The sequence below is a fragment of the Chrysemys picta genome, chromosome 2, assembly GCF_011386835.1.
Source record: "Chrysemys picta bellii isolate R12L10 chromosome 2, ASM1138683v2, whole genome shotgun sequence".
NCBI lineage: Eukaryota > Metazoa > Chordata > Testudines > Emydidae > Chrysemys > Chrysemys picta.
Window position 1 is genome coordinate 40,245,198 of NC_088792.1, and position 13,115 is coordinate 40,258,312.

The following is a 13,115-nucleotide window of genomic DNA, read 5'->3' on the forward strand; positions in this document are numbered from 1 at the left end:
ATTTGTTAATTGTAACATTTGCCATCACTAACTTTTTATAGCAATGCAAAATGCGACAGCATGTTTAGATAATGAAGGGCTACAACATACAACACTTCAGGGTTTCACAGTGTTAGCACAATTTTGGAATTAAAGTCAGGCTATGGCAGAATAAATGAGAATTCTACTACAAGGACTCACTCTTGTAAGTTTTGAACCTCTTGATAATGCTGAAGGCAAACAACTCTTCTGGACTTAATTGAAATCTCAGGAGTTGATGTTACTCAGCACCTTGCCGGGTCAAGCCCCATTTCTCAATGCACCAGGCTTGCAAGGGTAGTACAGCAAATTACTTCCATATTTATTCTTTCAATACTTCAACCTTGAATCAAGAGGAGTAAGCCGTTACCAGAAAGTTACAGTATTCTATGGTAATGGTCCCAGAAAGTGCTTTGTCCCTTTCCTGCAGAATATTTCTGTAAGGGCAAAATAAAAAAGAATTATGTCAGCTATATAAGCCTATTAGACTCTGTGAAAGAAGATGTATTGCAAAGTTACTTAAACTATAGACATCTCAAATCTTGTCCTTGCATCACAGATTATATTCAAAATTAGGAGGCAATCACCTCCTAAAATCCCACTCATCATTCAGAATTCCACTAAGGTTAGGAGGCCAGAATTCTTGGCTCTGGTGGGAAACAACCTATTCAGCAGGGAAGCTGTTTGTTGTAGAAGCTAATATCCACCTTCTATCAACCACCAACCTAAAAACATAAGTAACTTGTGGTGAAAAGCAGAGCAGAAGGATGTTTGAGTAGGTATTGTGACAAAGCTCAGTCCTTGTCCCACACTTTCTGGCAGATTTTGCTAGCCTTAGAAGCTCACTGTGACACTCCATATAGCCCTTCTCTCTTTAGAGAGAAGGGTCACAGCTTACTGGGCCATTTTCATCATAAGCCAGCAAGGGACATGAGGAGAAGCTACTTTGCCTTGCACAAGCTCTGTTGTCTCTCAGTCATTAATATGGGCAGGGGGAGGGGGAACCCAGCCCTACCCTCTACTCCAGGATCCAGCCCAAGGACCCTAATAGTATCAGCTATGGTAGTGGACCTTTTGGAAACAGGACACATACAATTCCCTGGACCACTTCCCCCACAGCAACCCCTACCACCTCTATATCTACTTCACCCTTACCTCAGGGCTGCCTTCCTTGGGCCTGGTATAGCTCATACTGCTCAGTTTGACCAACAGCACAGCTTCTGACACACACCTGGTCAACTGGGAGGCTTTGAACTAGTTTCAGCTAGCCCCTGATTGGCTTCAGGTGTCCCAATCAACCTAGCTGTCTTCTCTGCCTTTTGGAAAGATCTTAATTGGCCCCAGGTGTCTTAATTGACCTGGAGCAGCTGCAATTTGCTTATCCTGGTACCAGGGTTTTGTTTAGCCTGTGGCTAATATATCTGTCTCCCACTATGTTACTATAGCCATCTGGCCTTGCCCCATCACATAATGGTTTTCAATGTTAATTTTTATGTCTTTGTGAAGTCAAGTATACAACACAGCGTGTCAGACTTCTGACTTGCAAAGCTGGTATTCAGACCCAAGACTAAGACATTTATTATAATCACTTTGCTATAGCCTGGTCTGCTTGTTTGGATGGTACATTAGCTCTCCTACTTTTTCTCTTTGGAACACTAAAATAACTATTTAAGTGCTCTTATGGTTCAAAATTACAGAAATGAGTAAAATTTTCTCAATAATAGCAGTAAAATTAGAACGCAAAAAAAACCAAGAAAATGGTTTGGATTTAGTGAAACTTCTTTTTATTAATATACTGGAATTTCAACTGTTCAATTGTGCAGTGAATTCATAGTTACAGTTACCAGTCTATTTTTGTACCAAGAGAAATATCACATAGGTTTAAACTTTCACATATGCATAGATGCTATTTTCACAGTAGTGCTATATTTAGAACATAATTATTTTAATTGAGGAATTATTTCACATTCATTCAAATTACTAATGCAGTATCCTAATCACATACTTTCCACTAGATTTTAGAAACAAAATAGTCAGACAAAGAAAAAAATTACACACAGTATCAATTCTATTGTATGTCTGCTTTGAAGAAACTGCACAAGTTCTCCATGTTTTCTGTTGCTTTGCCATAAAGAGGATTGGCAAAGGAAGGGGCACTTGTATCTTTACTGGAAGCATGCTAGAAGAAAGACATAAAAATGTTATTTCAGCAGTAAGTGCTATATGGAAATAGGTACAAGAATGGCAGTAGATATTAGGATATCCAAATAACATGCAATGACACCTGCCCCAGTGACCATCCTTATGTTCAAACTAAGCCAAGAATCCCAAACATTTTGGCCCAGATTCTCAGCTGGTAAACAAGCATACTTCTCCTGAAGTAACTGCTTGCTGGGTGGCCTTGGGCTAGTCAGTTCATCTCTCTATACCTCTGTTTCCCACCTGTGTCTGTCTTGTCTGTATAGACGATAAGCATTTTTGGGCAGGGATTATCTTACTATGCGATTGTACAGTCCCTAGCACAATGGGGCCCCAATTCTGATTTGGGTCTCTAGGTGCTACTGTAATACGAATGTATAATGATGGTGATCTAGCCCATTGAGTACATTTTTGCTGCATCATTATTATAGGGATGCTTTGGTTAAGTAACTGATTGCTCATCCCTGGAGTGGTGTTTAAAGCACTATATACATTGACTTATGGACAAGGATATAAAGTTACTCTCCAGGGAAGGCCTTTTGTCATCCCATACTATTTCTAGAGCAACTGCCTTACTGATAAGGGTTAAACTGTTGAATGACTGTGAAATGCTATGCTACATTAAGCAATTGAATGAAGTTCATGGCAGTAGCTTCAGCTGTACCTGGGTTGCATTGCTGCTAAAAGTTGTGGATGGTGGAATATCTATAAATTTCAGTAAGTTCCCAGCCCTTCCTTTAATATTACATTGATGGCACCTCCTAATACTGCTATATGTAATAAGGAAAGACGAAATCCTATTTAACAGATTATCTAAGACTCTTTTGAGAGATTATTATAAGCAAGCAACGGAATGGCTAGGAGCACTTAGAACTATGACAGTGAATTTCCATTTTGTAAAACTCTCAGAGAAGCTAAAGACTCAATTTAAGGTTGGCACCTCTCAATACAATTCAGTAGCATAATCATTTGTCTTGAAATTTTCTTAATTATGAGCTGAACACAGTATACCCAGAAGAGCAGTCTGTTTGCATTTACTGTATTTGGTATAATGAAATGTTTCAAATTGAGTAGATGTCTTAGTCCTTTTAGAGAGAAAACCCTAATAAGGAGATTTGAAAAAACATTTAATTTAGGATTTGCAACTTAATTCAGAATTTCAAATTAAACTCCATACAAGGTTGTTTCAATCAATAATTTAGTTAAAAACAAACACTTGCATCTGAAGAAGTGAGGTTCTTACCCACGAAAGCTTATGCTCCCAATACTTCTGTTAGTCTTAAAGGTGCCACAGGACCCTCTGTTGCTTTTTACAGATTCAGACTAACACAGCTACCCCTCTGATACTTTGTAGTAAAGTATCAGAGGGGTAGCTGTGTTAGTCTGGATCTGTAAAAAGCAACAAAGAGTCCTGTGGCACCTTAAAGACTAACAGATGTTGCATCTGACGAAGTGGGCATTCAGCCACGAAAGCTTATGTTTCAATACATGTTAGTCTTTAAGGTGCCACAGGACTCTATTACTTTGTAGTAAAGGCAGCGTCATACTTAGTACTGTGCCTAAATATGCTTATCTATGGAATCTTTTCTATAATATTTAGCAAATGCAAGCAGAAACAAGGCAAAGTAGAGAAGTAGTTTGTCAATTATGCAATAATTTGAGAGAGGTTTGAAATACCCATCATAGGAATGAATATGGTATTTTGAAAAGAAAATTATTGATACATACCTCCTGCTGTGTTTGACATGGGGAAACACTAATTTGAACAACGGGTGAGGCAATACACTCAGGAGACTACAAAAGAGATATATTAGCTTCAGAGCAACTGTATTCAACAGTAAGTGACATTAAAGAGACACACACCAGAAATATTGCCATCAAAGGATACAACTGAGAGAAAAAATTAAAGATAAACAACAAATTATACAATTATATGGGCAAAAATATGGCAATGATAGATCTAGATTGAGACTATCAGCAAGGTCAGTTAAACTGAGTTTGTTAAGTACTTAATTGTTTTCATCTGAAGATTAGTGATACTTTTACTGTTTGACTATATTTTCTGATTGGAGATATGAGTCACTCAAACGTAATGTTCTTTAAGCGCTGGGAAAATAGCGTAACCTTTGTTTTGGCTCTTGCAGAAAAAATTATAGAAAACACATATCATTCCATTCTTAAAGAAAACAAAAGAGAAAATCCAGTGGAGCACCGGATTTCAATCACAGTGCCCAGAGATCTTTCATCCAGTATGAAAATATCTCTTCTGACACCACACTTCTGTTTTTCAACTTGCTATTAAATGAAGCCTGTCAAGAATCTATTTTAACTAAAATGGAAGTGTCCTAGTAAAATGGACATGATCGTAATGGGAATGTTTCCAACATGCTCTTACAAACCCAAACCTGCAAGTGAATGAATCTGATCTAATGTTTCCAAAATCAGATGTGAGGAACTTTTTATAGAAAGTAAATGGCATGTCATCGTTAATCCTGTTTAATACTCTGGTGGAATCTGATATTACTTACTAAGGAAAGGATAAGAGAAATTTTATTTGCCATGGCAAACCTAGCCTAATTCTTATAGCTCTGATAAGAGTAGTCTCAAAATGAGGTAGGGAAGATGCTTTAAGATTTAATTTGCACCTTTTATTTCCAAGGCATATGGATAATGTTCTTCATATGAATTATTTTTAAATTAAAAAATAAATCATAATGCCACAGTTATGTAACTGAGATGCATTCAGTTAATGGGGTTGAACTGTCTAACTTACAGCAGAATTTTTGGCCCACTATTTAATTTGATGCTTGAATCTTTTCTTCCTGAATCTTCACAACTGTATGAAGCTGTTAGATGTATAATTTAATTAGCAATGTTTTATTAGTAGAGTAAACTCAGTTATGTTCAGCAAATGGGATTAGGTAAAGCAGTCCCAATAATGATATATTCTGCAGTCTTTTTGTTTATAATATTTTATAGCAATGCACATTGTAATGTGTTTAAAAGATTAGAGTGTATATCATAGTTTTCACTAAATCCAGTGGTGTTGCATACATGTAGCTAAGTGCTGTAGTTTAGCTAGCCCTCTATGTCTTTAAAATGCTCTTTATTTTCAGAAGCATGAGAAGAGAGGGAGACCCAGTGAATGGGCATTTGCTTTAAAAATCTGACTAAATATTCTAACCAAAATAGGTGTTATTCAGATTCGCCAGCCAGAGAATATTAGCTGCAACCACAAAGACATTCCTAACACTATATTGCCTTCAAATGGGGCTATTAGTATGCTGAAAATACAGTGCAACAGAAATCTTACCTTGACTGCCAGTGGCAATATAGTAGTTTTGTAAGACTTATTTTCTTTATTTAAAAACATTCATTTGTTTTCCTGGGGCAGCATGTTTGAACAACACTGTGGCTTTGTACTTTCTACTTCTGTAAGTAGTACTTCTGTAAACTACTTACCTTTACTTCTCCAGGTGAGCTATGATCCTCGTACAATGGGTTAGCAAATGCAGTACTATGGATTTCCTCCAGGTTCCTTAAAAAGACATAGACTCTCAAATAATAAAACTGGTTAAGGCTGAACCAAAAAAATAAAGGGCAAAATTCTTTCCTGATATAACTCCACTGAAGTCAATGGAATTATACAGGAGATGAATTTGGTCTGATGCGTTTTGTTCTGTGTCTCTGAACTAGCAGTTTTTGAAAAGACAGTAAAAATAGAATTGTTTAACTTGCTTCTGCTAAAAATGAATATACTATTGCACATCCAAGGACTTTATACAGCATGATTTACAAAGTGTTGTGTAAGGATATTTGGAGCTATACAATAGGTAAAACTGGGCCAAACAGGTAAATTACGGACTCAGGCCTTGTCTACACTATCTGGGTAAGTTGACCTAAGTTACGCTACTCCAGCTAAGTGAATAATGTAGCTGGAGTTGACGTAGCTTAGGTTGACTTACTGTGGTGTCTACACTGTGCTGTGTCAATGGGAGACGCTCTCCTACTGACTTACTTTACTCCTCTTGTTCCAGTGGAGTACCAGAGTTGACTGGAGAGCGCTCTGCGGTTGATTTAGCTGGTCTTCACTAGACCCATTAAATCGACCCCTCCTGCATCGATTGCAGCAGCGTCAATCCCCGGTAAGTGTAGCTTTGGCCTTCAAAAGCTTACACTTTAATGGCACAAGCAGGCCCACCCCAAAGACATCACAGTACAGTGCAGTAAGGAAGAGAGTGGCATGTGGTCTTAGATTATTTTAATGGAGAGCCTGATGTACTTTAATTAGGATGCTGTTCCAAGAATAAGGGGGTAACTTGCAAGAAGACACAAAGTCAGGAATGGTTGAAAGAGACAGAGAGAATTTTTGGGAGTGGAGAGCATAACAGAGTTATGGGCAGAGGAAGACAGGAAGGGGCATAAAGGAGATATGGGCAGGAGCAAAGTTCTGGTTTGCTCTGAAAGAACCTGCTTTTGCAAGTTGCCCTCACTCCTTTTACTCTCTGACTTCTAGTTGGAATTATATGTCTTGCTTTTCAGCAGGACATGATAGCCAAACAGGCCCCTACAGCTCGCTCACCCTTGGTAAGTCCCAATTATTAATCAGTCTTTTATCCATAAACAAGCAGATTTTCAGCTTTCTAATCAAACCGCTTATGATTTTTTTGAGGTATGGTGAAATCGGACTGGAGTACTGTTGCCAGACATTCAAACAACAAAGCTAGTAGCCAGGGTAAGTAAATATCACGAGAACATAACATTGCATGTGCCTTATTAAAAGTTATAACAGTGCTATATTGGGAGCAGTATGTGAGATGAAATCACTTTCTTTGTGTCATTGTTTTGCTGCTAAAACTCTAGTGATCCAGTCAGTATTCCTTAGTGTAACAAATTGCTCATGAGTAATTTTTAAAGGGATTTAGGTGCCTAACTCCCATTGATTAAAAAACAAATCTTGCCCATAGTCTTAGCTGACAACTTGTAATATTGAAATGAATGGATTTTTAAAATCACCTTCCCAGTAAACAACCTGTAGTTATACTTAAAAAAACCCATCAGTTTATTTTGAGATTATTTAAAAGTGGACAGAGTGGATTTTCATTTGTAAAACCTGTCACCTGTGTGTGCAGGTGCTTGAATCCATCAATGTATTACAAGATGCTTGCTTGCACAAAGTTGCGCTGGCAAAAATGGATGCCAAACTGATGTTACTTTCCAAATTTGGACCCATATCCCTGAATGTGAACATGGTGTATTATACCTTTGGGTAATTAGGAATATAAAGATTGTCATGCTAGAACAGAGAGCCGTTCATTCACTCCCGCATCCTGTTATTAATGTGGATGCTGCAGAGAGAGGCATAGAACTTCAGTATTACACAGAAGATGAAAATTCTTCCTGATGCCAGCTGGTCACCAATTTACACCCTAATTTTAAACTTCTTGAGCAGTCAATTTTACTACATATATAGCAGTGACTTGAGTTAATCTAATTCCTGCAATGCTTGCTGTTCCTTGACATTACTCTCGTTGGAAACGATAGCTCATTGCTGCAGCCATGAGCTAGATGTCCGTCACAAGGTCTCACAATGGGAATTAAGTTACATATCTTGTGTCAGCCCGCAACAGTAAAGGTGAAAACAACTTATCACTCACAAATATCATAGTCCAAAATAATCAGTCCATAGGTCAAGCTTATAAAATGCAGCCACGTAGAATACTTTGCATGTGAAAAGCCAATACATCTCAGATTAACAAAACTGGAAAAAGAAGGGATCAATTAGGGGAAAAAAAATGCAAAGTGGTTGGATTTTTAGGATAAACAAACGAAACCAAATGTATGGTTGAAACAGCTCAGATAGAATTGCGTTTTCTAACATAACCAGAACTACCACAAAAAGGAAAGGAAAGAATTAATCATCTTGGGTTGCAGACCAGATCACATGGGTGATACTTTTGCTAAACTCATTTCCATGACGGAGCAGCAGCTGTTGCTTCTGTACAGATTCCACTCACCACAAATAGCATCACACACTTATCAGAGATGGGAGAAAGTTAAATTGATCACAAAAACACTTGTCAGTGTTTAAAGAGATCGTTGAGTTGCATCATGCTCTTTTAATGGAAAAATCAATGTATTTAATTGGTTTTGATGTGACAATTCAGAATTCTGTAACTCAATCTTGACTGTAAAACCAAACACTGTCATTTTTAGCCAGAACACAACATACAATGCTATGCAGTCTATGTTATAAGAAGAGTGTGCCCTCAATTGAATTTTACCACACTCATAACAAAAAAGAAAAACAAAAAAACAAACAGCTAAAGGACAGATGAGTCAATTCTAATTACACTAATCTCTTGAACACATACTTTATAGATGTTTCAGACTGTAAATCTAACAAAAGGTCTTAGTTCCTAAAATATTTACAAAGCTTTTTACACACAATTTAGGCTTGAACAATATAGTGTAGTCATTCCATTCTGCAGAGGAAATGTATGTCCGGGTGCAATCTGGGTAGACTCAAAAGACAGTTATGGTGATTGGTTTAGAATTACTGTATCTCTGGGTTTCTTGCTTGATTAGGCTGCTAATATACTGTCTTGGCTGCCTAGTTCTGTACTTCATTTTCTTCTCAGTTATTTTTTGCTACTTTGTATTTTTTTTTAAAAGGCCTTTGCATCTCTCATCTTGGTCATGCTCAACTCAAAGACTGAGTGATCTCCTGGTTTTCTCTCCTCCAGTTACCTTGTATTCTCTGTCCTACGTGTAATAGCCATCAGAAATATAATTTCTGAAAAAAGGCAAGAATAAACCAAGATCTTCTTACTATGGCATAGAATGTCCTCTCCAGGAAAATACAGTGGTGGTGGAAATAGCTCCTATATAAACAAAGGTGGCATTTGGAGTGCTTTCATAGGCTGATAAAAGAGCTTATGGAGAAGAGCTACATGCCTGTTGATTCTCAGTCTTGTGCTTTGACCAGAAGACCATACCTCCTCTCTTCTCCTGTCCAAAAGAACAGCCTCCATCTCCTGCCACTATCTCCTCTAACCCATTTCCCCAGAGTTTCTGAGTCTGTTTACTCTCTGATCCCTGCCTACTAGTGATGCTGCTGACAAATCCCAGGAGGTCTGGAGTTCTGTGCTCACTGGGACTGACAGGAACATCTCCCAAGGTACACTAACACTGTCTCTGGTGGACCAGGCAAAGGGTGGATAATAAAAAGAATCAGAAGACCTAGGGACATTGGCAGTGCAGTAGGCAGCGGCAAATAAACACAGCTGAGCAGCTTGAAAAGGATTTTCTTGTAATTGTTTAACATTTATCCTGGAAGGGAAAAAATCAAGGTTGGGTTGACAACTGCAATGAACTGGAAGCCATCTTAGCACCTTGCTTCCATTCAGTCAGGAAGGGCATCTGCCACGGAGAAAGGATCATGGCTGGCAGTATTGCACTGAGCCTGAGCACCTCACTTGTGGATCACAAGCAGGAATGTGGGAATCTGTCAGGTTTCCTCCAGGTTTGGGGTTTCTCTTTCTACAAAAGCTGCCCACAACCCTAATTGAGAGCCTTGTAGTCACTGCCATATTGGAATGTCATTGTGGTAGTGATATACACAGCTGTCAAGCCACGGGGCTGGCTGCTTTTGTCCATTAGGAGAAGAAAGACACAATTTAATCCAACAGATCTCATCATGTGAGTCATAACCCTTAATCCAGCAGCTGTCTAAGGGTAATAGGCCTGCTCCTGTTCCCTGTAGCTGCTTTTTGATGAAAAAGATATGCTGCATTACTTGCAGCGAGTCTCCATCAGATGCTAAAACTGTGCCACACACCACTGTGCACAGTCCTGTGCTAGCTCCTTTGAGGTACTGATAGCTCCACTGTTTCCTTTAAAGTGCTATGGGAACAAACACAAAAGCTTATGGGGGTGTCTGAGGAGGAGCAGCTGCAAATGTCTGAATATGCAGCCCCATAATGGTAGGAGAGCCTGAACACCTTTAATCTAATAGCTATTATACAGACAGGGACCCAACTGTGCACTACTCACTTAGGCCAAACTCATTCTGAATAAAGAATGAAGGATTCTTCTGTTAGAGCACTACACTTCCCCCATGCCTAACACCCAGTGCAAAATCACATCACTCCATGAAAGGTGCAAAGTGGACACTGCTCTTTGTAGTGAAACCAAGCTGTGGTAAAGTATCAGGTGTAGTTAATCCTTCAGTCACTCAAATGCCTCTGCTGCATCAAATCCTCTTCTTTAAAAGCAGGAGTAACATCTCAGGTATCTGTGTGGTGCTGTCACATTGTGCATTTTACACGCTTATACATGCACAAGTCACTTATCATTCAAAGACTTATTCTCAGACTTCAGTGTTACAATACTAACCACTTTTTCCTAGAGTTGCTTTTGATTTTTAAGAAAGCAATTAGGAATGATCTGCATAAACATAGTAGTAAGTTAATGACAATTATTATTTACCAAAATGTGCTAGGTGCTGAACATGCATTTAAGAATACTGAGTTGCTGCCTGGATGAAGTTTGAAACAACGTCCTCATGATCTCATGGCTACAGTGACCTGTGCATCTGGACTTTTGGTCCAAATCAGCTGAACGTTAATAGTGACCTAAAACAATTGCTGTCTAATGGTGGTTTGGTGCTGTATGTGAAGTGAGTTGGTAATCTCGGTCTAATTCCTAATAGATAGCACTCTGAATCAGAAAAGCCTCCACCATCACAAGCTACCTTTTTGGAAATCACAGCAGACAGATCAAGGACTAATTAGGCCATGGATATTGAACTATCTGACTTTTCATCCCCAAATGTGATTCCCTCCAGGTCACAGTTGAGACACATGCAGAGGGTAGTGTGGGGAATCCTGCACTTATTACTATTATTATTATTTGTTATTACCATAGAGCTTAGGAACCCCAGAATTGCATTGTGCTTGGTTCTATACAAACACAGAACAAAAAGACTGCCTGCTTGTCTGCTGTTGTCGTTTCACGATGGTACCTCGACTGTGTAGAAAAAGGAAGATTCTAGAGCTGTCATTCTGGCATCTTTTGTCAGCTTATTTAATTAAAATGGTGTGTGTGGCGGGGGGGGGGGGGGGGGGAAGGGAATCCTGTTCCTTAAATCCTGGCTGGGAAGCTGGAAGACAAGTGGGTGACAGTTCAGTAACCTTAAGCAGGTAGAAGGAAAAGTTTAGGAAGGAAGAGAAGTAGCATAGCAATAAATAATACTTTACACTACAGCCAGTCAAATTAACAGTAAAAATGTTTTGGGAAAAATACCAAAACATTTTTGCACAAATTTTCATAGAAATTTTAAAAATTTCAGTCAGCTTTATGTGACACTGAGGATAGCACTATTCATCTCACATTTCTATAGTGCCTTCTATCTAAGAACCTCAGAGGGCTGTACAAACTGGAATGAATTAAGCCTTCTACCCAATGAAGTAAGATAACAAAATTTGATTATTCACACTTTAGAGGAGTAAAGAGACACAGAGTAGTTAGGTGAGGCCACACAGCAAGTTAGTAGCAAAGCCAGGATTAGAACAAAAATGTTCTTAATTCATAGCTCACTGCTGTGTCCAGAAGACCATGCTGTTTGCTAGTGATGGTGGAATGTTGATTAGTGGGGTCTCCTCAGCAATAGCCTCAGTCCATAGATTTGCACTGTTTAGCAGTGATGTTGGGAGACAGGGGCAGCCGTGAAGAGAAAAATGTCTGCAGTAAAGTAGGAGCATGAAGGAGATGAGGTGGCTTTGGAAGATGAAGCCTGGAGAAGAGAAACTAAGGGTGAGGGGAGTCTAACAATACAAAAATGATGTGGACAAAGCAGAAGAGCAATAGGAGTTGACAATAAAGAGAGACCCTGGTAGCTAGTTGTTTGTGTGTGTGTGTGGGGGGGGGGAAGGAACTGGCATTAAAGAGGATGAAAATCAGGGGGGAGATGGGCAGAGAGAAAGAAAGATGAGGAGAATCGACACCATAGAGAGGAGAGGCAACTAGCAGTAGAAAGAAAGAGAAAGAGAGAACAAGAAATCCAGAAAATGCAAAAAGAGAGAGAGAAGGAGAGACTGGACTGTAGGAATGGAAAGAAGGGTTGAGAGAAGAGGAACAGAAAAGGCAGAGAGTGTTGCTAAGGTAACCCCAAGAGACCTGTCAGTGATCTGTGAGTCTGAGGGGTATTTTTCAAAGATTATGAGAAAATGAATGACTGGTTAAAGAGAACCTATGTAGCAGCATTATAGAAACAGCACTTCTTTATTCCAGCCATTCTTGCAATGTTTTTTCTTTCTCCTTTGATAATTATGGTGGAGTCATTTTATATTTTGGCATGTCAACAGAGAGACTGCTTTTATTTGCACAGCCAACAGAACATGAGGCACATGATAGATAGGGCCCCAGCTCTGACGACCTCACAATCTATATGAGTGTGGGCATGGACGGGGAAGAAGAGAATCGGGGAAGTGGTAAAAGCGTGAATGGTGAAAGAGAAGAAAGCACACAGCTTAGTAGTTCCACAAATTTTGTTTGGATTCTTATTTGTCTATTCAGTCTTTCTGAACTAATCCTTTTTATCGTTTTATTGTTAAATGTTTCTATTCCATGCAGACTAATTTTCACATAGAGGGGGATGCTTTGGAAACAAAAGTTCTTCAATGTTTTGCAAATATTTTAGAAAACATTTAGGGCAAAACTCTGCTCTCTGAAGTACACACAGTGCCTGCTGGTTTCCAGGGGAGTTGGAGGTGTGCATCTGAGAATTGAATTTAGCCTTAGAAGTTTTGAGAAACCACAGATGTCTCCTATGTCCTCCCATTTAAACATCAAGTAAAAAAAGATGGGCGTTACAGCTCCTGGGGCTCTGTAATTCA

At 39.0% G+C, this 13,115-nt stretch overlaps 1 protein-coding gene across 1 annotated transcript in view; it reads right to left on the reverse strand.

The window, feature by feature from the left end:
• Window positions 1–1,779: 1,779 nt before the first annotated feature.
• Window positions 1,780–13,115, reverse strand: part of MALRD1 (MAM and LDL receptor class A domain containing 1) — a 423,509-nt gene continuing 412,173 nt past the window's right edge. Inside the window, exons 41-43 of the mRNA XM_065582996.1 lie at window positions 5,680–5,755; window positions 3,946–4,011; window positions 1,780–2,197 (exon numbers count right to left, since the gene is read on the reverse strand). Of these exons, the coding sequence (XP_065439068.1) occupies window positions 2,087–2,197; window positions 3,946–4,011; window positions 5,680–5,755 (253 nt within the window). The 3' untranslated portion in view covers window positions 1,780–2,086. The remainder of the gene's footprint in view (window positions 2,198–3,945; window positions 4,012–5,679; window positions 5,756–13,115) is intronic.